Here is a 27,684-nt window from a genome sequence, read left to right on the forward strand (position 1 = left end):
AGAGTGAGTGATCTCAGCTCTCAGAACAAGTCATAAAAATGACTAAATCATTAAAAATGACAAATCTGTATGGTCTAAACATTAATTGGGCTGAGAACAAGGTGTCCTGTATTTCTGATGATTTAAGGGAAAAGTCATAATCAAAAGCACGTAACAAACCTTCTAGTTCTAAAGACACATGTTTTTGAACTCTTCAGGCAGATTTACTTAAAAAAAATTGCTTTCTAAAGCACTTCCTAACTTTTAGTAACATTAAGCTTTTATTTTTGAAGATGTAACTGGTCATGAAACTCAGATGATCCTACCTATAAACAACATATTCAAACCCAGCTTTCAACACCCAAATGATGTCTTTTAAGGAGAGGTTTACCCAGTACTAGGCTTCTTACTACTTCGGTTCTTTTAGTTCCTTAGCGACATGTATTTGAAACTTAACGGTCTGTGTACCTGCATTAGGAATACCTGTTGAATTCAAGCATCTCCTTTAATTTAATGTAGAGATAACTGCTATCTCAGCTTTAAACTTTGCCTTGCTTATGCAAATGTGGACTTGTGAATAGAAAAAGTACATCCTTCAGGTGAGCCACACATTGAGGGCGAATGTCTAAAGTGCAGATTCTGGACCAAATGCTTTTAGACAGCTGGTTATACCCATTTCATACTTTTTCTGAAGGAAAAATCAGTAGCAGTGTGAATTCTCCTCTTAAAAGGAACCAGGCAGCTTGTAGACAATTGCAGTTAGGACCTCAGTGATCAGGAACAGAACTGCAGAAACCAGCAGATCTCCTTCTTGCAAGTTCTTGCAAGCTTCTCAAAATCATTTATGGCCTCATCTTTGGTTTCTTTGGGTCAGTTAACGGCAGCTGCTGCCTGGAGAAGGAGTAATTCAGTTCTTAGTCCCAGAACCGAACATGGGGGACATCTCAGGGCTCACGTTTGTCTGCCTGTGGTTCAGCTGTCACTGAATCAGATAGGCATCATAACTCTTCAGTGACAGATGAAACCCATTTTCTCACTTTGAATGCCTATTTGTTTGTGGCTGACAGAGCTTTTTTAGTCCTGATGAAATCAGTGCTGTCCACTGTCAGCTCTTCAGAATCTCCTCTAAACAGACACATTGAGCACAACATTTCTGGTGGCATCATCCACCTCACTACCTTTTCCCCATCCACAGGATGTCTTTATGGGTTCTCTAAACTTGTTGAAAACTGATGCACTTTCTCAGTTTGGGGTTTTTTTTTCTAATATTTGATGAATACAAGTTCCTTGCAGGAATAAGGAGTCTGACTGTCTTTTTTGGACCACCTTGTGCCTGGGATTTAGTGACAATGATAATTTGGGAAAAATATAAGCTTGTTACCTGAAGTCAGTAATCCATGAAGGAAGGCCTTCCCTCTCCTGTAGGCTTTGCTGGGGAGAAGGAGCAACTGGTCTTCAGATCAGAAAAGCCAGATGTCAGGTCCTGGCGACTAAATACTACTCCATGAGCATGACAGAAGCTGAGAGCTAGACTCAGCAGTGCTAATGATTCGCCTGCAGTGTTGTATGTAGATTTGGGTGCTGCAACTCAAGAGAGATAAGAAACAGATGCATAAAGTCCAGAGGAGAGAAATGAGTGCTAAGTGTTTCAGAAAACATAACTTTCTGAAAAGCAGAAAAATTGGGATCGTTCCATGCAAGAAAAACAGGTTGGGACAGCCTTAGTCTTCAAATATGTCTTGTTGGAAGGAGAAAAGGACAGGCGGTAGGTAAGACAAGGGGCCAAGATAGAAAAAGAAGAAAACCATTCAGGTTTGATTTTTCAACAGAAAGTATATTGAAGCACTGAAATAGCTTGCTGGGGAGATCATAGGAATATTTGAAAGAAGGTATTAGGAACAAGTTAGACAAAGGTCTGTCAGAAATCACAGAGGTATGGTTGATCCTGCCATTGTGAATAGGTTTGCGTTAGATGCCTGCTTGAGATCCTTGCATTGCCCTATTTTTTATTAAAAGTGTTTTTCATGACAAGGACCAAAATCTTTCCATTCAAAGACGGACAAGTACCTCATTCTTTGTGGTTCTGAATTGGAGAAGAAAGACCTCCATGGCATAAATCATAAAACTAAATGTTAGCCTTTTCCCCTGTGTGACATAACTCAAAAATAGATTTAAAAGGTATAGATTTAAAAGGTACTTCTAGTGTTTTAGATGCTAGTAAGCTGGAACCTCTTTTACAGTGGACTGGAGTCCTGAGGCCTTTCAGATGCAGTAGAACAGTCAGTGCCTTAAATAAGCTTAAATTACTCTTTCAGGAAGCTTAGCTTCTCTGTAAATGTTCACAGTTTCCTTTTCTACTCTGACAACCTCCCCATGAGAAATGAAGTTTTATTTTAGTCTTATATTTTACTGTATTCTAAGTATAACTATTTGAAGAATGAAACCAGTATCTTCATTTTCAGTATCTGGAGTCCTTCAAAATACTCATCTGGGCTCCCACACCCTTTCTCTCTAGAAAAGGTCATAACCATAATATTATGTAATAGTTTGAATGGCCCAGCCGTTATGCCCATCCAGTAGAATCAATCAATCATATTTTATATAATGTTACTCTGAAGATATTCCTGCGTACATTTACCTGTAATAAGAATAAAATAGAGCAAACTCCAGTTCCACTGAACTTTTTTGTTACTACCCTAATTACTTTTATCTTTTAGCCAAAAGATGCTGTGGAATTATTTAAAATGTAGTGCTTTGTAATTATTTCCAGAATAACCAAATATATATTTTTTTTAATTATTATTACTCTTTCAGGAACTGCATCTGTGGCTGGTGCAGGGCTTCTTGTCGCTCTGCGTATCACCAAGAACAGGTTATCAGATCACACAGTGCTCTTCCAGGGAGCTGGAGAGGTAGATATGAAAAAAACAACTTAAGTTACATGTATCCAGTTAACAAGATAATATGTGTAGAAGCATCACTAACATCTGGTGAAAGTTGGTTCTTAAGTCAAATGTAAACTTACAGAAAAATCTGATCATCTGATCAAGCCTTGTATTTTTCATGAGACATTTTGCAGATGTGTTCTCTTTTTAACACTTCAGAGTTTAGCTCTTCAGCTGTAAATTACTGAACTGCTCTCATTATAAATAAGCAAAACATTTTGGAAAGATGAGGAAATATACCAGGCCACCAAAGAGATATGAAATAAAATGCATTTACCAAAGTCAGTGTTATTTAGGAAGAAGCAGCGCCTCTTCGATTTTTCCTGTCATTAAATACAGTTTTTCAGTATTCCGGATGTTGAGGTCGTCCATTTCTGAAGATTTTTATGCACATTATTTTTCATACTAATTTTTCAGTATAAATTTCTAAGCCACTGACATATAAGTGAATATTGTACTTATCTACAGTGTAGGTAGCTCTCATTTCTTGTATGAAGTCTACAACCCCATGAAGACTTCCAAAAGATAATATTCATGGTCACCAAAGCCCCTTATAGGCACAATATACTAATCCATCTTTGTGGAGTCCAGATATCTTTAATCTGATTCAATAATCTGATGCTGCTGAGATGAGGTGTGTAGTTTTCAGAACAACTTGATCCATGTCTGACATGTCAAGGCCTTTGTACATCAAGACTGTCCATCTGTTTGAAGTTTTTTTCCTCTGGTTTTGCTCCATATTCAACAGGTGGATGTATCCACAGTCTAATGTTTATTTTTTTCATTCGTATTGTCAGCGTGCCTCTTGCTGCAGAGGCAGTTGTAGATATCATCCTTACTGTGGGAGCTCATTCCTAATAACACTACTTATCTCTTAACTAAAAAAGGCAAATCTTGCTTGATTCTCATTGAAGCTGAAAAATAAAGAACAAGAAACAGAATCAACTCCATAAAGATGTATATGAGTAATCAGAAACACTGAGTGATCTGTTGGCTCATTCTGTTGCCTGCTTTTCAGTCTGTACCTGTATGACATTTGATCTGCTGGATGAAATATGAAATCCAGTAAGAGTGATACATGTTTCAGCAAAGTATTGATAAGTGATTTTTTTCTTGCCCCTGCTTTCACTGGGACCACAGCCAAGTCTAGAGTTACCAAACACATGAATAGTAGGTAAAAGAAGACATACCCTCTTGATGGACATTTTCAAAAAAGATAAGAGCCAAAAGTCTTTTAGGACTGCATTTTACTTTCTGGCATGCAGAGTGTGGTATCCTTTGGTTTAAATTACCAAAAAAAACACAACCAAAAAACAAATTAACAAAATAAAATTTCAAAGAAGAAACAATAATTGACGTATTCTGAGATGATTATGTGGGGTCAATTTCATTAGAGTTTGAACATTTATTACACTCTCCATACTGTAAATACCATCTATACTATGGTTTATCTATATGATTTAAGATTTAACTATACTATTTATCTACATTATGGATTCTAATTACTAAATGGTAGCAACATTCGATCAGGGTTTATGAAAAAATAACAATGTAGTTTTATTGTTAGATAAAATTACAAAACTTAACTAAATAGTAGGTAGAGAAAACAAGTGAGCAGGAAATTTCTTTAATTTCTGGTAATGTGTGCTACTTTTTTCTCTTTCCTTCAGGCTGCACTGGGGATAGCAAACCTCATTGTTATGGCCATGAAAAAAGAAGGAATATCTAAAGATGCAGCTATGAAAAGGATATGGATGGTTGACTCAAAGGGATTAATAGTGAAGGTAATACAAATTTCTTATTCCTTTAAATATCATGATAGTTATTCACAGTCTGTAGATAAAGGCAAGAACGTACTATTTGTGAAAGCAACTACAGCAATTTATCTTGACACAGCAATCTCTTTTTCTTTTCTGACGTGTATTAAATGAATGACAGACTCCCACGTTGCTCTGGGAGGAGTGGGGGGACAGGATTATGCTTGGACTTCCTGCTCTATTTCTATTAGGGATGAGCACATAATGAAGAGAATTTTTCAGCAGTTCATTAAAATACGTGTAAGGAAAGAAATGTTCAACTTGTGGATTTAATACTTTCCATGTTAATGCAACTCTTACTTGTTAGCGCAGTCTCACACAAAGATGTACGGATACATTACTGGGATTGCAAGCACATTGTCCTTATGTAAGGAGTGAGATATATTGCATCAAATAGCATCTATGCACAGTGATCTAGCTCATGTGGCAGATGTTGTGGTCTGTACTGCTATCAACACTGGTCAGAATTTGAAGCTGCTGAGAGACTTCATCAGTCACCCTTACCTCATTCTTTCCATGTGCCAAAATAAAGAAACATATGAATTCCATGTGCCAGAATAAAGAAACTGGTATGTTTTAAGAGGTGGTTATGTATTTAATGGTTTGTGAGCTACTTAAAAGAAATGGATCAGAGGCCAGTTGGCTTTGCTTTTCCACCATGCCTTTGGTTAGCTGTGTTTATGGTCATCTTTGTTGGTACTGCACACTTGTGCAGTGTTCTTTAGCTGTCTAATATCTAAGATCTTTTGTAGTTCACATACCTTTGCTCCTGGAGCATGCGTTCTTCAGTCAGTGTCTGTGTTGGTTTATTGAACAGGATCACAGCACTTTTCACTCATACTGTTAAAGGGAAAATAGTAGGATCATAGACATTGAGATGGGAGAGTATTATTAAGGTCATCTGGAACATCCCTTGCCAGAAAGCACAAAAGTAGTCTGATCGGGTACAGAAGAATGTTGGTATTTCCTACTATATATGACACTTTCTTATTTCCCCCCTGGTGTGTGTTTGTTTTAATGAGTGGTTTTAATCCTTTTGGTTTTCATCTAATAGTCTTAAAGTGCTTTTGCATACAAACATAGATGACTGAATGCCCAAGACCTAGGGGTTGCCTAAGAAGAATGGTGTGTCACACATTTCCTTCGCCATAGAGACTGGGATTATCAAATAATACAGTTGAACTAAAATCATTCCTGGTGGTGTTAAGGAAACAAACGGGGAGAAGTATAGAAACTTTAGGCCCTAAAGCAGTAAAACAGGTCTTGGCTGCGTGTCTGTCCAGCCAAGGTGGTTAACTAGCTCTTCTCTCCTGCTCGTTTCTTCTTCCTGCTTCATTTACACCTCTCACTGCTAATTTGCTACTCAGCCGAGAAGCTGGGTTGTTGCTCTTGGTACACAGCAACTCTTTCTTTTCACACTTTCTAAATTTTTAGTGACTTGGTGACTATATACTTTCCTCACCGTCTTCTAGCTTCAACGCTCTGAAGTAGTGCCAAAACCAATCAGCATCACCCATAGCCTCAAAGTTCCTTTCCTCTGCTTATTCTTCTTGGTGGGGCTTTAATTTGGGTTTTGTCCAAAAAGCAGTCCACTGGATTTCATGTTCTGCCTGGAATGAATTTGTGAACTATTTGTGATAGCCAGACATAACAGCTCTCTGAGATAGATTAGGGCTGAATTTGTGGCCAGATGTTGATACATCAGCAGGAGCTGACGGTGCACATTTCAGGTCATTGCTGGTGTTCTTGGAAGACTTGGGAGTGATGGTCTTCCCTTCTGGCTGTCCTGTGGGGCTTGAGAACGGGTGGGTGCTTATGGCTGTACTGTGTTTGAGTGCAGAGCCTGCTGGACCTAGAAGTTGGAGATACTTCAGTGCAGGTCCTGAGCTGGGTATAAGGAAACCCATCCTTCGTCTAGAGTTTTGCAGATCCTCTCTTGGATTTCTTCTGCAGCTAAATGTGCCCCCTAAAAAGTAAAAAAAAATCAAAACTGCCCTCCCCCAAAAGAAGGAAAATAGAGTGTAAACCTCTTGAAGCTTGTCATTTAACTGCTGGGAAGTCATGTATACAGAAAGTAAATAATTAAGCTCTTCCTGGTTCCTTTTTCTGGCCTGGGAGAAATGCTGTACTTAGGTCAGCTTAGGAAATTATTTTGGCTTTAGCTGATTGCAGAAAAGTGCTGCAAGACTTGAAGGACTTTCCAAATGCTTACAAATGAAGTAAGAGAAGTAAAATGAGGAAGATTTGTGAGAAAACTGTACAATGGGAAGGACTCCGTTTTTGGAAACTTTTTCATTATTCCAAAAGTAAGATTTACCAAGCAAAGGCATAGATCACCAGTTAACCCACTTTTGCATAACCTAAACTGACTTTTGTTTCTTACTACTGAGGAGATGTATCAATGGAAATCTGTTCAATGAGACTCCCATAGAATTTGCCTCACCAAAATGTGCTTGATCAAAGGAGTTTTACTTGAAGGAGAGAGACCTTTTCAATCCTAGAAATACACTGATCAGTTGCTTTAGCAGTATGAGAAATAGCAGAATCTTTGAACATTCAGCAATTTCTTTGTCCAACTAAACATATTTTTACATCATTTTTATTCCATGCTGTCCTTTGATCATTAATTTTGCAGTGCATGATCATAGATTTAAACATTGTTTCTCTTTTCATCTATTTTCTGTAGTATTTCAACCAGTGCAAACCAAAGAAAAATGAACTTGGAACTTCCGTTGCCCTGACCACAAACATTTTCCACCTTTTTCTTCTTCCCTCACCAAGAGCTGCCATGAAGTCACTTATCAGGCTTTTGTGGCTGTTTTTTCCTTTATGGCTTTTTAATTTCAGTTGAAGTGCAGCTGTGTTTTCATTTTCCTGTTAATATTTCTCCTCTCCTGCTCCCTGAACCATCTTTTTTCATTAAACCAAGTCTGATGACCAACTTCTATGCTATGTTGTGGTGAAATAGTTGGTCATGAAGGTTATGTTTGTTATACTGCCTATAGTTGCATTCTCTGTTCTGGAGACTTTATAATGTTGGGAGTTCTGTTTTAATTTGCTCAGCATGCTTTCACCTTTTCAAACTATTTCTTCTCTAAATGTGGGTAAAGGTTTGCAGACCCTAATATCATTGGAATTTTGCCACTTGAACTATAAGGCTTTTTGAAACAGATATTACTCCCCTTGAAATGCCTGTCTTAAGTACTCCAGTGCATTCAGGTGGACATTTTAATGTTTAATCAAAAATAGTTTTATTTTAAAGTTGCTTTTTCAGTCTTTTGTACTTGGAGATTATGCATAAGCAGTTGGGACTCCTGTTTAAGTCTGAAATTCTGAATTCTGTCACATTGTCACATTCTGTCTGATGAATAGATATTTACTCACGTGAACACACTGATGGGCAATATCTCCCACATTCATTTTCTTTCCCATAGTCTCAGTTCCCTTTTTTTTTCTGTTAATCACACAAATATGCATAAATATGCAATATGTGGTGAACACATTTTGTGTCTTCTTTAAAGCTGTTATAGTGTCATGTTTGTCTATATTTGTGGCCAAATCGTCACCTGTGAACTTCAAAGACATAAATGATTTTGTGTCAAGTAGCTGAGAAGAGGCAGAAAATGGTGAACAGTATAGGGATGTTCGTGAGGTTCAGCATTGTCTGAGCATTCCAGTTACATGCTGCAAATGGTTCTTTTTTTCTTCTTTTTTTTTAAGGCAGTGCAAAGTAGGGCAATAGACAGTATGGTTGTTGGAACTGACCAGGAATATGGTATAAATACTAAGGTATTTTTAATACTTAAAGGGACTCTCGAAACCCCCTGCCCTCTGCCAAGGATGGATGTGCTGAAAGTGGACAGGCTGATGGGAATGTTCATGGGCTGCCAAACATGCTTCTCTTGCAGTGTTTATCTGTCATTTGCAAGACAGCATTAGATTTTTGTATGCCACAATCTCTAGTGCACAAATGAAGTTCCCTCACATAGAGATGAATGCCATCTTTAATTTTAAAGAGTATGTCAACATGGAGCAATGTTGCTTTTGACAGTTTTGTACTCTATGCTTTCTACTTCAGCACAGTAATACTTGTATCTAATCATGTGATTTATGTTTTAAATGTCCATTAGATGTGTGATAAACGTGTGATTAGATGTCCTCTGTAAGACTTCAGCTCATCTGAGCGAATCCCAAACTGAATGGCAAGCACAAGAACATCAGTTGAGTTCTGATAGTTGAAGGCTACAGCATATTGATTTTTCTAAGACAACCCCCAAAGTTTACCAGTTTCTGTGGTTCTAATTAATTAGAATGGAGATACCCAGCAATCTTGTAGATAATCCTCTAAGGTGTTTACATTTTCCTTTCTCCTTCCACATTTGAATATCCCTGACAGTCTTATTTGGAAAAGTTCCTCACAATCAAATAGCTGGTGGTGGATACTACCCTGATTAAAGTTTATTGTTTGTGCATCCCTGGTTGTAAATATACATAGTTCAGTCTTTGCTTAGAGAAGAATGGAAGAGAAATTGGGAAATTTGGGACTGATACCAGAATTTCAGTGCCAAATAGGTGTGGTCGCTCTCATTACAGTCAGCAGAGCTCATGTAACATGTGGAAGAGCCTTTAGAGCTCACAATCAAGAATTTTAAATTGAACTGAATCCCATCCAGACTGTCTGATTGTTACTGAATTTTCTTATATTTTAGCAATAATCACTTTCTTCACATTTTGGATTTCATTCTAGATACTGATGATGATTTTAATGTTAAGTTTCATATACTGCTTAATATTATGTCTGCCTCTTCTGCTAACTTTTGATTATTTCTAACTTTCCTTTCACCGACAGTCAGTTATTCTGACTCTTTACTTTTGTCCTTCATCAATTCATTATGGCTGACTGCAACTGGCTAGGACTTTTTGAGCCAAAAAAAATTATTTGAGTCTTGGGTATCTCCAAGGCGCCACAATCACTTAAAGCAGTTCCTGCCATATGTAACTCATGTTCTAGCCTAACGAAGCAATCCTTGTTTCTTTGTCAGTTATGCTGATATCTGGGGAATTAATCTGTGCAGTTTCATCTTGCATTTATCTTGTTCTGTGTGAAGTATAAGTTTTATAGAAAGGAAGCACATTAATTTGTCTTTGAATGCTTATGGCATTACTCATACTTGGTGAGAAATGTATGAAAACAAGTGAGGACAAGGCCAAAGGATGATTGGTGGGGTGTGCTCAAGGAACATCCACTTTATTTTCTCTAAACAAGACACCACCAAAAATTCAGGTGTTAAATTTGCTGGCATGTAACTATTTCCTCTTTGACACTGTGTACTTTAGATGTACTGATGAGATGGTAACCTAATTCAGATGGTTGATGATTTCTTTAGCTCACGCTCTGTTCATTCATTGAAATGAGTTACTGTTTTGCTCCATTATGTTTCTGTTGTTCTGTGGCTTCCTGACTTGCTCAGCTTCTCAGAGCTTGTCTTCTCCAAGTAATGGTCTTTATAAATTTTGTCCTGCCTGTTAACCATGTGTGCTTATTCGCATGGGAAGGGTATTTTATAAATTGTAAACACCTCTAATCTTCTAACCATGTCTTTTAAAGTCAACACCAGAATTACATTTCTTACCTAAATCGTATCTTTTACTGCCAACCATTATGACATTATCACCTCAAAATGTTGCGTTTTTTTTCACCCAGTTGGCAACAAACTCTTTATTAAATCTATGTCGAAGTTGCCTCGTCTGGTTTTAATCTGCTCTCTTCACCTTCAGTTGTTAGGTGATGGGCCTGATCAGGAGGCACAGTCCCTTTATAATTAGGGCCTCCATGTGGGGATTTGGGAGGGCCTGTGTATCTCTGTTTTTGGTTCCTAAACAAGGTAGCAAAGGAGTAGCCTGTCACCTGCAAGCCCTTGTGCTTCAGTGACCCCTGACAGTTATGGGCAGGAGTCCGTACTTCCACCATCAATTCTACCGTGAAGTTCTGGCTAGGGAGGGCAGCCTGGCCTGTCCTCTCCTGGCGCGCCCTCTGTACCTCTCTTGTCCTTTCCCTTTCATGCCTCTGGGGGACTCCCCAGGGAGGTCTCTCAGCTCCCAGCACTGTCTACAGTCCCTGCCTAAAGCCCTCCAGATGGTTCATCAACAACCTTTAGACCATGGGTTTAATTGTGATGAAAGAAATAAGAAGCCATGTAGAGATGATCTCCCAGTCGGGAGATGTTTCACCACCTTCTCCCATGACTCTTAACCACATCCTTTTTTCCCCTTCTTCCTTGATGCTTATAACAATTCCTTCTTTGTTTGTTTTGCTCTTAACTCTGCAGTAGGAAAAAAAATCACAGGAAAAATACAAGTAAACCCAAAATGTTTGCAGTTGGAAATTCTCTACTTATTAATGGACTGCTTTGGTCTACAGTTCTCATGGCTTTTGTGGTTCTCATGTCTTCAGTTATTTAAGGACCTCAAATGAATTTATTAATTTATCTGTGTGCTGATCTCTGTCTTCTTCTTTAAACAAGCCGCAGTTGACACAGTCAAATGGAGGCAAGTGTTTATATAAATAGATTTGTGCCTCCCTGGTTGTGAGACGGGACGAGTGCCAGCGCCGCCTCTAATGTGGGACAGTGCAGTCATCAGGGTGCTCTGGCTTATTCTCAGCTGCCTCCCAGCTGATGGAGAGAGCAAATCTTGGAGAGCTTCCAACCCTGCCTCTCTCACCTCCCTGACATAAATCTACTCTGCTCTTCAGCCCTGGTTTCGTGGGGCAGCCCTGGCAGGACCAGCTTAAACAGACCATGGCATTAGGCTTCACACTGGAGGTATTTGTAAGACTTGCCTTCTGTTTTGTAATATCCCACTGTGCAGTCTGGTCTCCTGTTTTTACAGCTGTTTTCTATAAATTTTCTCAGGGTTTTCCTGATGGGTCGCTTTTGTTTGTTATCTGAGCCTCAATTTGGTTCTATAATATGATGATATGAGTTATTTTCTATGGAAACTGTGATGCACATTTGCTTGAAGCCTGATCCCAGTATCTCCTTTGCTGCTTCTGCTGTTGATCAGCCACTAAAATGAAAAACTGAAGAACCCACCCTGAAGCTGTGAGCTGCTTTCAGTTCGAATCCAGAATACAAGCAGTTTTTGATAAAACTGTTAATTACTGAGGCCTGTTACTAACTTTTGCTTCTTGCATTAAAGGTCCTGGTGCCCAAGTGACTATGGTTTACTATTTGTAATAATAATACATAATACCAATAGCTCATCCATTAGGGAGTATAGACATTTTAGGATTGCCAAGGTCTTTCATACATAATGTCACCATCAGAGAATGCTACTATTGTTTCTTTATCTCTGTACTTCATCTGCTGACTTAACACAGTCCACATTGTAGCTCGTTTGCTAATAAAAAATTCAGCTCACATTACTTTCCATTGGAGATACCATGGTGACTTCTAATAGGGCAACATACCTGTTTTCAGGTTGCTTTGTTCTCTTTTGTTCAAATCCAAAGTATCCTATAGGTTTCTTGGTAAAAATTAATACTGTGATAGAGGCAGTACTTTTGCCCTCTGAAGTAATTTCTCGCATCTTCAGTGAGTCTTTGGACATAAGGTTTATTATTCTGTGTTTTTAATATTCTTCACCCACAGCAGTCTAGTGAAGGTGTATTGAATAGTTTATTCAGGCACCCTGAATATGCATTGAAGATACCGTGGTTGTCTTCCTGATACTTTAGTATGTAGTTTGTTGGGTTTTTTTCTTTTTCAAGCAAATTTATTGTAATGCCCCTAGCAAATAACTTATTCCATAGAAGATTAGGAGGTAATGTAAGAATACATAGCATTGCAAAAAGTTGTGTAATGAAATGTTGGTGCTTTTTTTACTTCTTTCTTGGGATGTTAAACATCTGTGGGAAGCTAAAGCAAGAAGGATATATAGCTCCTTTTTCTAACTTTACCTTCCTCCTCCTAATGAAAGAATTTGTATCTTCCCCTCTGAATAGCTGCACAGGTATCTGGTCAAGTCTCTTAGTTCATCTGTGGGTTTCAGTGTAAAAGTGTTTCTTTTGGGATTTGGGAAAGGTGCAGGAAAGGTGCTTGTTCTACGTAATAGAAAACATATAGCAATTTAAGACAGCTGCTATCCGGCCTAGATGAGTCTTCATTCTGCTGTTTGAACAACCGTGAATTGCATCCTTTGATAGGATCCCCTGGGAAAATTCCTCCCCTGCATGGTAAGCACTGAAGTCCTTCAGTGAAATGGTGAGATGTATTGAGATTTAGCGTACTTAAAGGGCACATCTTGAGAGTGATGATTTTTCTGAGCCCTTTTCATTGAATGAATGAATTTTTAATAATGCTAAAAGAGCAAGACGGTGGACTTAGAAGACAAATATGAATATGACTGAAGATTATGTTTCTACTTAAAAGAGCTTCAGAGACAGAAAGCCACAGAACCCCAGAGCTTTTATAAATGCTTTCTTAGTATGGTTTACTTTAATTTTTTCTTTTTCCTCTTAGAAGAAGGGAAGTATCAGTGAGCTGTGAGCTGTGTTAGTGTCTTAGGATTACAGAGACACAAGCAGACCAGAGTAGTTTCTGATTTATGCTGCCTTGTGTTGATCCTCTACAGCTCATTCCTAGCAGCAGATAGCCAGAGTACAAAAGCTACCTAATTGGGGGCTGGAAATGGAAATGTCAGAAGATGGGTTCTGCGCTTCTGGAGTATCTTTTAATCAGAACAGCTCTGCACTGGCAGATCCATCCACTTTGCATGTCTCTAGCGTCAGGAGAGAGACAAGAGGGAAAATACACAAATCCAGAGCTGAGACTTCTGCATTTCGGCGCCATCCTTTTTTCTCTGCTGGCTGACAAAAACTCCCTGCTTTCTTATTCCAGCTATAGGCATTCAGGGGTGGATGTCTGGAAGCTGGTACTAAATGCACAGGCAACCCCTTAGTTTGAGGTTAAGCATGCACAAAACTCAATTGTTTCTTTCCGGAAAGTCATTGCTTTGCCCTGTTGGCAGGGCACGGTGGAAAGCTAGCTGGGCTCTTGCTGCTGCCTCTCTACTTTGTGGAGAGCAGAACTTAAGAACTTGCCAATCTGGAGGCAAAATAACCCCACTATCTAAAGCACAGTTCTCTAAATCGTTGGCATTTTGTAGCCAAATCAACTGGTTTGTCTTGAAATCTTGCACATGTTTTTTAGGGAAGTGTTACGTAGCTCCTTTAGGATCACTGAATTAATTTCAAAATACATTTCTGACCATCTACTTAAAAATATATGTTAAAAAAAAAAACCAAACGCTAACTGTGAAATTTCTTTTATAAGCATTTACCAAGCAAAAATCTCTATTTACATAGTTGTTATTATTTTTGCTAAGCCACAGAATTTCATATTTCATTATTAGTTAGTATACGAGAAAAATACTGACTTGGAGACATGATTCATTCTGACTAATAGGATCAAGCTAATTCAGAGCAAAGCTAAATAAAGAAATAAATTTAAAGTTGTTTGGGGTTTGGATTGGGGATTTTTTGTTTGTTTGTTTGTTAAGAATGGTAGGATGCCTTGTGTAAAATTAAGGGCAGATAGAAATGAAGATAGGGCAGAAATGAATCTGACCTAAGCTGACCCCATCTACCTAGCGCTAGTCTCACTAGCCAGTGGCCCAGAAAGGCTTGAAGTGGATCACATCCATCTTACTGTTTGAGTGCTCCTTTGCAGCTAAATAAATGAGAGATGATCATCAGTGTCAGTAGAAAATGGGGCTTTGAATCCTTGGTGTTGCATCAGTAATGGTTTTAACAGCTCTGCCATTATCTTAATTTAAAAATGTTGAAGTACCTCCTCAAAAGCCAATCAAGTGTAAAGCTGTGTAAGGAAGTAACTGTTTCAAGCAGGACTGTGATACTTTGTTTTCATTAAAAATGAAAAAGAGATTTTTCTCCACTGAGAGGTCAGCCTGGCCTCTCAGCTGTTAATGCCCAGGGTAAAAACATTTGAGTCCTTCCTGAGAGATCTGCCCAGATCTGCAGATCCTGGAGGCACTCAGGAGCTACCAGCCTGCCACAGCCTGAAGAATGAGCTGGTCACAGCTCTTAGAGGTGATACCTTTTTCACTTGGTAGCCCAGGGCAGTCTCCTGGGGGGCGATGAGGTTTTAAGGCCAGACCAAAAACTGGCTTCCTCAATAGCAGCCTGATAAGCTGTTAAGGAACCAACCAAAGAAGCAGTGTGGAATCGGGTGGTGGCCCACAGCACCCATCTCTGGCTCCCCAGCAGCCTCCAAGTCGGGCTCCATTGAGCATTTTGATTTCAACCAACCAGCCAATTAGAATGAAAAGTGGGTTTTATTATATCATTTTCAATTATTCCTAGCAACAAGCTTTTGGCCTGGAAGTCATAAATGCGTTTTTTCTTCCTTTGGTGACTAGAAAGAGAACTTCATATTTTTCCCTTGAAAATGTTAAGGAGAAGTCCTGCGTTAACTGAGATGCAGCTTAAACCATGTGTGTAGACTGTGGGGACATCTGCTGGGATGCTGGGAAACGGCAGACTTCAAAATGGGTCTTGGTGGAATGATTCGAGCGTGAATATGCCAAAAATTCGTAATACTGTGGCATTCTCTCGAGGCTCAGAAATTCACATTTTACCCACAAAGGAAACCAAGTTCCCATATCACAGTATTTTTGTGCTATTTGCTCTAGGAGAACACTTAAGACCTGCATAAGCCCATCCAGGCATAACCCTGTTAATCTAAAAACTCTGTAATTTGGTCACATACGAAAATCTGTAGAACAGGAGAAATCTCTGGAAATTCCTTGTAATCACAGGTGAGCCAGGATAAGTGGGCATCCTGTGGGGCAAACCAGCTCAGTCAGCCCCAACCACATAGCAGCCTTCCACGGCTTCCTGTGGTACCTTTGGGATAGAAATGCTTTCCTTGCAGCTGGAAATGAAAAATGTCCTTCCCTGCTGTCTCCCAGCTTTTGCGGTGGCTGTCCAAAAGACCAGCAGAAGAGCTGTTTTTGTTAAAATTAACCAAAAGTGCTATTAAGAAACTAATCCCAACTTGAATCCGATAGTATCCACAGCCCTAAACTGAGCTAAAATTGTCAAATTCATAGACTTTGGTGGAATTATAGAATTAATTCTGTTCCAATACTTCAGTGTAGTCTTAATTAACTTGCTGAGTTTAAGGAAACTTTCATCTTATCGGTTGGAAAAGATGTGGCTGGGGAAATGATACATGTCTGTTCTGGCTATTCGCTCAGAATTATATTTAGTGTTCCATTTTCCATGTGCACTCCCCTATATATCTGTATAATCTGCTTTTTGCTGTCTGACACTGTAGGATGTTTGCCGGGCTGGCACTGTCTGAAGAGTGCCTTTGCAGTGATGTTTTTTGCAGGCATGAGAATAAAATGAAGGGTGGAGGTATATGCGTTTTAAACTCTTCAGCTGAAGTTTTAAGATGCCCGTGTACAGAGAGAGGTCCATGTAGTTAGACAACTAATACAGTTTTCACAAATTCTGGTCCTTTCTTGCCCTGCACTCCACATTATTTACACCATTTGCTGCCCAGTCAATGTCAACGATATTCTTTAGCCCTTTTTCCGGCATCTGTCATATTCCACTTGGAAACGTTGTCGGGCATCTTGGGTGGAAATTGCCAGTGTAGATCAGCACAGAAGTTTTTTCACAGCTGTGTCAATTTTGTTAATCCAAAAACGGTGCAGCAGACATCTGGTTAGAGTTATTTTTATTCCATACCTAAGAATGAAGAAGTTAAAAATGAAAAATGTGGAGCAAAATACAGGCTCACCTATAGTCTATATACTCCCCCCCCATACAGTCTTTATTCTTTCAGACAAGAGAAAAGCTGGAAAAAATAGGAGAAACTTTGTTTTGCTGAGTTACAAATCCCCCTTGCTCTGGCGCATCCATTTGCTATATAAATATATTTATACTTTATCATTGGTAACTTTAAGCATTTGGCCAAATGTTATCACGTAAAATAGCATTAAGAATGCTTGAAAGAAGAAATTAATTATGCTTTCCCATAACTGTTAACACAGTGGTGTTCTACAGCTGTTGCTCATTTGAAGTAAAAATATTGAATTTAGTTTACCTACTGGTTAGAGAAATAGATTAGTCCTAAATTATCCTGAACGTGTTAGCTGTACACAGTGTAACTTTGTCCAATATGGTACTTAGTGATAGATGCAAAAGTAGAAATGAAAATAGGACATGTTAAACCAGATACTTCGTGAACTGTTTATCCCAGGATATTGAGTTCCATTAAGCTTATAATAAATATTTTTTCCCTTGCTCAGGGTCGTGCCTCACTAACATCTGAGAAACAGCATTTTGCCCATGAACATGCTGAAATGAAAAATCTAGAAGATATCGTTAGAGATCTAAAACCATCTGTGCTAATAGGTAATTCCTTTTACTTTAAAGCAATGACCTTATTCTTTGTTGGAAAAAAATGGAGATGTGGCTTTGTCTGAAGACAAGATCAAGTTCCTCTGAACAGAGTTTACCTTTGTGTGGTTTTAGAAAACACTAAGTGCATAATGGTCTCTATTAAGCAACTGAACAAATAGTAACTATCCAAGCATGTAACACTGCTTTCACTCCAAGCCATCCATTTTACAGGGAGAATAATCCACGTTGGTTTAAACATCTGATGAAGAACCTTATCACCTTCCTAAATTACTTCTGTGTATAGTGTAATACAAATAACCTCAAACTTAGACTGAGAAAACTGTGCTAAGCACATATAAGGCTGTGCAAATATGAGCATGCTGTATCTGAATTATTCCCTCTCATATTTAGGTCCTGAGCTACCAGTGCTTTATGCAGACCAAACCACAGATTTTACAAATACTTTTTCTTTTGTAAAAGCTGCAGGACTGTGATGTCAGTAAAGAATTGCTGGGCTCTCTGTAGTTTGGTTGTTATTTCAGTGACAGTTTCAGGAATGAACTGCAAGTACTCTGTGTAAGACTTGAAAATGAATCTGTCTGGTTAGTAAAACCATTCATCGCATGCTGGAAAATCTGAAATGCCACAGTGAAAATTATCCTACATTTTAAGAGCTACCTTTTCGACTATGTGTAGACCACATGGTCCTTGTTCAGTAAAATCTGCTTTCAGCAGTGATCATGGGTGGGGTAAATGAAGCTTATTTTTTCTATGCTGTATAGATATATGACTGCAAGAGAGAGACCAAGTAATCTATCGAAATTATTTGGTAGAATACAAGGCTGAAAAAGCTAGTGGAACAGAAGAATAGGTTGATCGATCTGTGATATTTATCTAGATAAAGGTATGTGGATGCTTGGGGAAGGTTTGTTGTCAGGAAAAGGGGATGCTACTGTGTATCATTTTTATATATAAAACTATGAAGCACCTTCCCTCAAGGTAACTTTCTCCTATCCATACTATATAATGAAGGCTCTTCATTTTACATTACAGAAACAGCATCTTAAATTAATACTGGTTTTTATTTCGTTTGGGTGACTAGTCATTCAGTATCTTCCCCTGGGCAGCAGGAGTCATGGGGAAATATGTTAGTAGTCCTTCTCCCAATGTTTTACTTAACTCTGCCTCAGAGAATCCTCATATACATTTCACTGCCTGCAATGGCTCAAGGAAAAGCCTCAGTTTAGCCTGACCCAATGTAAGAAATTTCAATTTTAAAAGGAAAGACAAAAGAGAAACAGGCAGTGAGATTATTCAGAACATTTTGGTTTAACTTTATATCTGAAGATAGTTGTCATTTGTACTATTGACTGTCCAGAAAGAGTTTTAGAAGACATTAAACATTTAGCAACTGCAGATACTTAACCAGCAACTAAGGTGTATACCAGGTTTTTATACAAGTGGGTCAAAATGGTGACTGCCACAACTGTTCATCAAACATACAGTGGCCCAACTGGTCTAGCAGACCTTTTGCATCTAAGCATGCTTGTCCATTCACAGAATGGACATCTGACAGAGAGCTCAGATTTGCAAAAAATAGTATGTGACAGATGAGACACTACTTCACATAGAAGCAGTCAGAAAATACTCAGAGATACCTTAGAGAAATGTTGGTTCTGAAGCATGTATGACCTTCTAGCCAGCTCTGTGAGGTGAGGACCCCTTTTACCCTCTGGGTACCTTCTGCTGTCCTTAGGCAGATACCAACCTGCCCTTTTAGACTGGACAATGTTGGGATACTCATTTGAGCATGAGTGATGAGAGGTTTGTTTGCATAGTGACGAGAGAGAGACCCGAGTTCCAGTCTCTTCTCTTCCAGCCTGAGTTTGAATCCATTTCCACTCCCCCAAGAGAGGGGAAAACAGCTTTTTCCTGCTTTTAAAACTGGGGTGCTGTGTGGAAAGCCAAGCGGGGTACCAGGCATCAGGGGCACTGCATTAGGAAAGGGGCTACCTTCTCTACAAGCCAGGTGAGAGGGGCCTCCCCCAAAATAAAGATTCTTGGTTTTACTCCAAGGTCTGTTTATTTGTTTTCCATGGAAGGTGTGGACATAAAGGACCTGAACCTTGGATTCCCAGCTCTTGTAGATTAAGTAGAAATGCAGGTATACTTGGCATCTCAAAAACTTCACACACCTCTTCTTGGTTGTGAAGCCTCTGAGGTCCAAGACATGATACTGGCTACATGTCTGCAATGCAACAGAATCCAACCTAAGCTAGATGCTTTCATGTTGGAAAACTGGCATTTAGTCCCTGTGAAAAGCATTTTTAAGTGTGGACTGTATGGAGCATGTCTGGTGGGATGCAAAGGGATGTATTAAAAAAATAGTTGCTGTCAGGAAAGCCTTAGTCTCAAAACTGGGATTATTCATCCGCTGAGGCTGGAAGTGACAGAGTGTTCAGCTGTAGAAGAGACTTGACTCATCACATCAATAAAAAATGAAATCTGACAGACTGGATTTTGGGAGAAACTATCCAGTCTGTTGCATGAGACTTTAGGAGCCAGAGTTGAACCTCTCTATTCCTTATTGGACTTAACTGCAGGTTGGGTGATACATTTCTAATATATATGAAGGGCCTGAGAAAAGTGAAGTGAGAAATTCACCAGACTGTACAGGGGTGAATAGGTTCTGCCTTATGTTAGGGATAATACTGATGTTTCACTTCTGCGGAATCTTTTATACAAAACTTCATTTTAACCACATGTTAGGAAAAAAGATTGAACTGATTTAATTTGTCTGTTTGTTCTGTTTATGTTTTTCTTCTTTAGGAGTTGCTGCAATTGGTGGTGCTTTCACTAAACAAATTCTTCAGGATATGGCTGCTTTGAACAAACGTCCTATTATTTTTGCTCTCAGCAATCCTACCAGCAAAGCAGAATGCACTGCTGAGCAGTGCTACAAATATACAGAGGTAAGCAAAGATTAACAGCTCTCCAGTGTACATAGTGAAAAGTAAAACTGAAATTAAAATGGGAGGAAGACAGAGGGTGGAGTAGCAAGTACTAACCATGTCTTTGTGTGTAGAGAAAGTGGGTTAAATTAAGTAAGAGGTCTTTCAGATTTTATCATGACAATTTCACTGAAGTCACTACGTGCTTGCACCCTCATAAAAACATCTAATAGCTTTTATTGGTGTCAGGCAAGACTCATAATCTTTATTATAACCAAAGCATCAGTAAACGTCAATCATTAAAGCCTTGTGTCTGTTTTTAAACTGCACCACTTTGTGTAATATATACACACAGTGGCATGTTTTTAATTTGAGATGTTATAAATACTCTTTAAAGTAAGAAAATACTTCAATACGTGAAATAGAATCTTTAACAGAATAAGAAAATACTTCAATAGTATTCTATGAAATAGAATCTTTAAAAGAATTCTTTATTAAGAACTGGGGTGATTGACTCCTCTTACAAAGATTTCTATTATGGAAATGTAGGTGAAAATTAAAAGAATTGTGCTCATTTATTATTGTATTCAGTCTACGACTTGAAATGTGTGAGCACTTGACTTCATGTCCTTCACAGTGGGTTGTGTTTGGATTTCTTGTCAAATACAGGGCAGTCTGAATGACAGTTTCGCTGTGTTTAAATGACAAATTTAGCATGCTCACTCCCTACTGCACTGCACACAATTACAGCACGATACAAGAGCCAGGGAAGCAGCCTACAAGAAGGGTTGGTTACGATGCGTAACAACATCTGGTGGGCAGAGCAAAAGACACACTGAAGTATTTGATCTGTCACCAAAACGTATAATAAGCTGGCCACGATAATACTGTATGACACCAAACCAAACAGAATATCCTTCCGAAGAGCTGAATAACAACAGTGGCATATTTTAAAATGCACATTTCCCGTTCTGTGAAACAGACATAGATATTTCTGATACAAAGTGCCTCTGAAGTATTTAACAGTGGCATTTATCACTTCAGCAGTGCTAGTATAAATAAAGGTTGGCTTTTCCTCCCCACCCAAATTCACAGCTTAAATTTGAGGGTGCTCCCTCCCCAGCAAGGTGAGAGCCAGAGGCCTTTGGGCTGTGGGCATAGAGTCACTCCCCTCAGTCCAAAACTGCACTGCCTACTGTAGAAATTACTTCTCTCCCTGTATAACAGGAATGATCTGGGGAGAACCAGTAGTGCTGTAGGTGAGTCACCTCCGAGGTGCCTCTTCTGCTGTCCTTGAACAGCACTTGATGATTCCAGCATCTGCTCCCATCAGGGTGCTCCTTATTCCAGGGGGCAGTGAGACTCCGTCTCCCTGAGAGCCCATCTCTTAGTACTCTGATGGTATCACAACTCTGATCATTCATACTACTGAAGGACACCAGACCTAATATTCCTCCTAGCTAATGTTAAGCCACTGTTGCTGCTTCTGGGCCACCCCACACCCGTTGTTACCATGACAGTATTGTCCACTTCGAGTTTTACAGCCCCATGTTCACACCTTCTTCCCACGTACCTTCTTCTGACATAGATGCACAGAGAGCATAATGAGGGCGGGCTTTCAGTTTCTCCTCTTCTAAACTGTACAGGTAGCTCTTACCTGAATAAGGCAGCCATGACTCTCTGACATCACATAGTCACAGAGAATTGCCACTGATCTCTAGGATCAGCATCCTGATGTTCTTGAAACATACTCGGTCAAATAGCTCTAACGCCCTCTTGGCAGAGATACTAAATAGATGCAACCCAGCTTCCAAGGTGATAAATATTTAAAAGGATGTGTGAAATATTTCAACAGTGTCCTCTCAACTAATGTACTTTCTTTGGCTTTCTTGTTACAATTTAGGGCCGAGGTATTTTTGCCAGTGGAAGTCCTTTTAATCCTGTCACTCTTCCAAATGGACAAACTCTCTATCCTGGACAGGGTAACAATTCCTATGTGTTCCCAGGAGTTGCCCTTGGTGTTATTTCATGTGGACTGAAACATATTGATGAGGATGTGTTCCTCACAACTGCTGAGGTACTGTTAAAAATCAGTTAAATTCCTTAATTTAGTAACTTGGTAATAATGAGCAATTAAACAGAAAAGGCTGAACATTATCTTTAAAATTGATGAAATAGTGCTTCCTGTGTAAGGTCTTTATTTACAAGGTATATTGGTTTTTATAAACTCTATTTGAAGAAGTTACTTTAAAAAAAGTTAATACTTGGTCCAGAAGTCTGACATAAACCACACCTCCTGTTGGTTGGCAAGGAAAAAAGGACTTCAGTGCTGTATTATCACAGGTAATGCACATATGTTTGCATACACATGCACATAGGTTTGATTTTTAGATTGAAAGGAATTACGTTTTGATGCTGGCAGCTTTGGGGTGACTTGTGTGTGTGTTTTGCTTGCAAAAATAGATTTAATTTCTTTTAGCTTTTTGCTAGTTTTGAGTAGAGCTGTTGGAATCATTTTTTGTGGACCTCCCTTGTCAAAGCTGGTGGAAGTGGTCTATTGCCTTGTGGTTCTTTCACCACATTTTTACACAGTTGCCACATTATTCTTGCCATTTTCTTTTCTATCCTTTTCTGCATTAGTCATTTTCTTCAGGCAATTTTTTATGATGTTCTGCTGTTACTCAGCATGTGATCTCTCCTCCTTTATCTCCACTCAGTGGGCAAGAGATGAACAGAGAGCAAACAATGTTAGTTCTGGGAGTCATTAACCACCTACTTCCAATGAAAGTTCAAAATCTAACATCCACTATCATAGATTATGACATCGTAAATGCATAGGATTATATCTTCACATATGGGAGAAGAGTCTGGCCTTTATTATTTTAGAATCCCTTATTCAAACTAGATTATGAGCAGTGGTTGAAATCAAATGTTTAACACATTGGGGTTTTGGTTTTTCCCAAAAGATCCCTCAAAACAATAAGTTAGTCTTCCTGTTTCTCACCTAACAAAATTGTAACTTTCTGTTCTTTTCTGGGTCCAGCATCTTTTTCCTCATCTGCTATAGCCTCACTGCATCCCTACCACTCCTGCATCTGAGCCTTCCCTTTTCCTTCTCTTCCTGTCTCTTTCATTGCCTGTGTTGGTTCTGATTTTGGCTGGCACCAAGATCAATATAATGAGCCTCACAAGACTCAGCTTCCTTCTGTCCGGAGTGATGGGGGTTATCCTTGCTCAGGTTCCTGGCTACTCAGCTCCCAGGACTGTGTCCCCAAGATCACCCTTCTCAGAGAGAGCTCAGGCTCAGAGATTAGAAGTGCATGATGGATTGATGGATTTTTGAAGGCTTTTTTTAAGGTACATACTGTGGCATCTTTAAAGCAGTTTGCCAGCAGCTTGCCCTTTATAAGAAAGAGATTCACAATTTCCATCTTTAAAATTAGTAAAAAGCCCAGACTGTCTCCACTGGCTTTAACCATCCTAGGACGGCAGTGATCCATCTCGTAAGTTTTTGGATAATTACATCCTCCCTTTAAATCCTCCCCTGTAATTTCAGTTGGATACAGTGATCCTCGCCTGCTGGTCTAAAGTGCTGTGTTAAAACAGTTGTCTAATTTCATTCTAGAAGTTGCTTCATTTTGGTTTGAGTGAAATGGTTCCTATATATAGAGTGCTGATGGATGAAAGGTGGCTGGCATATGTGTGGATTGAACTGTGTTTCAAGTGGCAGTCTACTCAGTCAGAAGAAAAATCTGTTCAGAACAAAGAAATTCAACTGAAGAGAGAAATGTACCAGGGAAGTAAAATAGTATCAGAAATTGCAAGGAAGCTTTAAAATTCTCTTGAGGTAGAGGTTCTCGCCTGACTTTTTTGGTAAAGGTTTTGCTACGCAATTGACTTGCTCTAGTAAAATCCCTAAAAAAGTTTGACATGTAGAGATGTTGGGGGGGGGTTCTCTTGCACAGAAGTTCTCTGTTGGTGGTAAGATCAATGGATAGCTACTGGCCTCACAGCTGGAGCTAAGAACATTCACATCTGGTCTCCTTACTTGTGTGCGAGGCGGTGTGTGAGTGAGGCTTGGGTGAGGTACAGGTGGTTACTGAGCAAGGCAACCACTGGTGGATTTCGGAGGAGTCTTTGCCAGAAGGTGTGTCCGGGGTGTGAGAGCTTGGAGCTGGGCTGTGTAGGCCCTCAGCTGTAATTAGAGTACAGAGCACAAGCAGAAGTGCTTTTTGTTTTGTTCTCTTGGCTTTTTTAATGGAAGGGTAAAATCAAAAGTTTCATGTGGGTTTTAGAATAGTGGTTAGTATTCTCCATTTGAAATGGAAGCACCCAAGCTGGTGCAAAACTGAAAGCACCAAACCCGTTCATTTTGGATAGAGAGACCTCTGATTGTAGCAGTAGCTTACCTGAGAAAACAAATTACTTATAAAAGACAAGCAGCCCAGGCTGCGTGCCTGCACCTCCTGTCTTCTTGCTTTGCCACCTCTGCAATTAAATCCAATAAAAGTCACAAACAGCTTATTGTAACTACAACAAATTCTACTTGCAGTGTTCTATTCTTTCTGCCAAGTAAAATGGGATGTAACTTTGATTTTAGACAATAAATCTGAGGTAGTGAGAGCTGTAATAACTCTTAGTTGCAGGCAATTGCTCTGTGATGACAAGGGACATCACCTATTCTTCTAAGTCCTACCAAACACAACAAAGGGACAGAGAATTATGAACTAGTGAAATATTCTTGGCATGTATGACCTACAGTTAAGTTACTCCAGAAATAATCCTATTAAATCCTTTCATTATAGAGAATTTGTCCTCCAAAAGCCAAAATCCCCCCACTTGGTTTATGCCGTTTGTCCTGTCTCGGCTGCCTTTCATTTAGGTTCTGCAATAAGGCTTAGCTAATTTCTGTATTAAAAACTTGAAATAACTAAAATTTAAAACATGAAAATAGCCATTCTGGGTTGCACCTAAGATCCAGCTAGCTCAGTGTCTTCCTGTGCAAAGAAGCAGTAGCAGAAGCTGAGGAAAATACAGAGGGGGAAATGCAGAGTGATCCTTTTGCTGAAATGGCTTCTTAGCTTCTCGCGGCCTGCTCTATATGGCCTTCCTGCGCTGGAAATTTTATCCCTCTATGGATTATCTTTCATAAACGAGCCCAGTGGCTTTTTAAACATTTTTATACATTTGAACATTGTTTGGCAATTAGTGTCACAATTTAATTATGACTTCCGTGGGAAAAGAAACTCTCCTCTTGTAATTTCCTGCTCTCTGATGAGTTGAGTTCCCTATAGCGCTATGAGAAATGGTCATCTTGGATTGCCTAATGTATTTTCTTTCAGTCTTCTTTTTTTTCTCCCAAGTCTAGCTTATCACTTTGTTTGTCTCTGTGTAAAAAAATAGCCGTTTGATCATCCTTGTTATTCTTTATATCCCTATTGATTCTATCCCATTCTTGTTTGAAGCAGGAGGAGCAAAAATGCACGCTGTCCAAGCAGTGGTACATTGTGAATTTATACACTGGTATAATTACATTTTCTGTGTTACTCTTATTTTCTTAATAATTCCAAATGTTGATTCATCATTTTGCCCCCTGCCACTGAACTGATGTTCTCAAGGAGCGTTTTTCAGGGACCACATGCAGAAGGTGTCGTTCTCTTTGAAAATGCTTGTTGCTGCGGTTTTGCTTAGTTTTTAACGCTGTTACGGGAGCATGTCAGAAGGAATAGCACGGCATCTACATAGTTAAGCTTGCTACCTCTCCCGCTTCCAGCACTGCTCAAATGTTCTGTGGCTTGTTTCCCCTCAACCCCATCACAAAGCAGAAGCACTCCTGACCTTTTTTCCGTGGCAGCGCACTAACAGCAACTTGCTGTTGATTTCTTCAGATTTCATGTTTCCAAAAAACACTGAACTGTGAACAGCAGAAACCTCATGTTGTAAGCTCCTTGTTACACATTCAGGCTCACATCTTGTTTTGTCTCAGAGGGCTGCGTATCAATTTTAACTAACCTAGTTGCTATAATGGGAAGCAAACCCCACATTTTACGTTGCCTTAGCTCCCCCTAGTGGACTTTTTAATCTCTGCTGCATTTCTCAATGTCGGATTAAAATGTAAACAATTTTCCTTTACTTGTTATACTCAAAGAGTATAAACTCTTGTTGCTCTTGTTACCATTTCCACTCGGAATGGAAAAACCTACTACGCCTACCAGCATGCTGTTTAGGTTGCAGAAGAGAACTTTGTTGTTTCTCTTTGAACCTGGATTTACGTTAGTGTTTGCTATTTAATTCAAACTATGTACCTACTTACTTCTGTCAGAAAGGTTGGATTGATGATTGCCAGGCATCTTTTCGGACACAGTCCTAGCTGCTTGCAAGCAATGTATGTAAGGTCCCATTTCCCACATACAGCAAGAACTCTAGAAAGCAGTTTGTGCTGTTACTAGTATTTTCCTAGTATGTCCCCTCCAAAGTGCACTTCTTGCTTTCTCTTTGGGCCATGTTAGCAGTTTCATTTCACAGTGTTTCCTGGACTTCCCTGGTGTTTTCAGAACCTCTTGATGGGTCATACATGGCTCTACCAGATGCTATCCAGATCAGTTTTCCTTCCATCTGCAGAGTACCCTTTACAGGTCACACCACACAGCAGTATCCTTACACTCCTGGATCAGTCAGTGATTTGGTTCTAACCTTTTATTATCTAAGTTTTATTTCCACAAAAGTATATGATTTCTACAGATGGGAACACAAAGGGTGTCTCTGTATCACTCTTCCATTTTGCATCAGAATGGTCTTCTGGAGCACAGCTCCCTGGTGTCCCTATAGACTCTACCTGGGTGCACAGTGTGGCATGGTCTTGGGAGGAGAGGGGGACTGGTTTCCTTTTGGATGAAACTAAATTGAAGGATACACTGCAGGAGCAAGCCTAATGTACTAAATATCAATGGAAACTGCTTATAAACTGTAACAGTTTTAAGAAGCACAAGCTTGCACCGTAAAAAGAACCTCCTTTCCTTGTGACTGCTACATGTTCCCAGCTGTTCCAAGGGCAAGTGACATCCCCTCACCAGAGTCATTTCCCTTCTGTCCCAAAGCAAGATGGAGAAATTTCTCTGTTGATTCTGCTGATACAAATCTCTCCTCATGCTTTTTAATAATTTGTCTTGAGAATTGTAGTAGAGGATGTTAGTGAAGGTAGCTATTAAAAACAACATCTAGTCAGACCATTTTTAATATATGAATTTTGTGCTTGGTTTGCTCAGAAGATACTTAGATTTGGTTTTAACTAGCTGCTCCCTAGAAGATAAAAATGCGGTCACTTAAGAAATCGAACCCTCAAGTCTACCAGTGAGATTACAAGGCAGAAGGCAGGTTAGCTAACTGGCATCAGCTGATTCTCAGGCTCACCAAATCTCCATCTGGATCCCCTGAAAGGCTCTTTGCTATTTCAGGTATCCAAATGACAAACAGATTTTAGCTAATGATAGCAGAACTGTCAATAGACCCAAAGGCAGCCCCAGGACCCTTTACTTCTTAAAAGGGATCTGTTGGAT

The 27,684-nt window shown here is 39.3% G+C and overlaps 1 protein-coding gene across 1 annotated transcript in view; it reads left to right on the forward strand.

The window, feature by feature from the left end:
- Window positions 1–2,793: 2,793 nt before the first annotated feature.
- Window positions 2,794–27,684, forward strand: part of LOC104400108 (NADP-dependent malic enzyme-like) — a gene marked incomplete at its 5' end in the record, with an annotated part of 28,615 nt that continues 3,724 nt past the window's right edge. Inside the window, 5 exons of the mRNA XM_010009438.1 lie at window positions 2,794–2,891; window positions 4,595–4,708; window positions 17,084–17,189; window positions 20,007–20,149; window positions 22,032–22,205. Of these exons, the coding sequence (XP_010007740.1) occupies window positions 2,794–2,891; window positions 4,595–4,708; window positions 17,084–17,189; window positions 20,007–20,149; window positions 22,032–22,205 (635 nt within the window). The remainder of the gene's footprint in view (window positions 2,892–4,594; window positions 4,709–17,083; window positions 17,190–20,006; window positions 20,150–22,031; window positions 22,206–27,684) is intronic.

Source organism: Nestor notabilis, unplaced genomic scaffold (genome assembly GCF_000696875.1).
Source record: "Nestor notabilis isolate BGI_N333 unplaced genomic scaffold, ASM69687v1 scaffold7472, whole genome shotgun sequence".
NCBI classification, from domain to species: Eukaryota; Metazoa; Chordata; class Aves; order Psittaciformes; family Psittacidae; genus Nestor; species Nestor notabilis.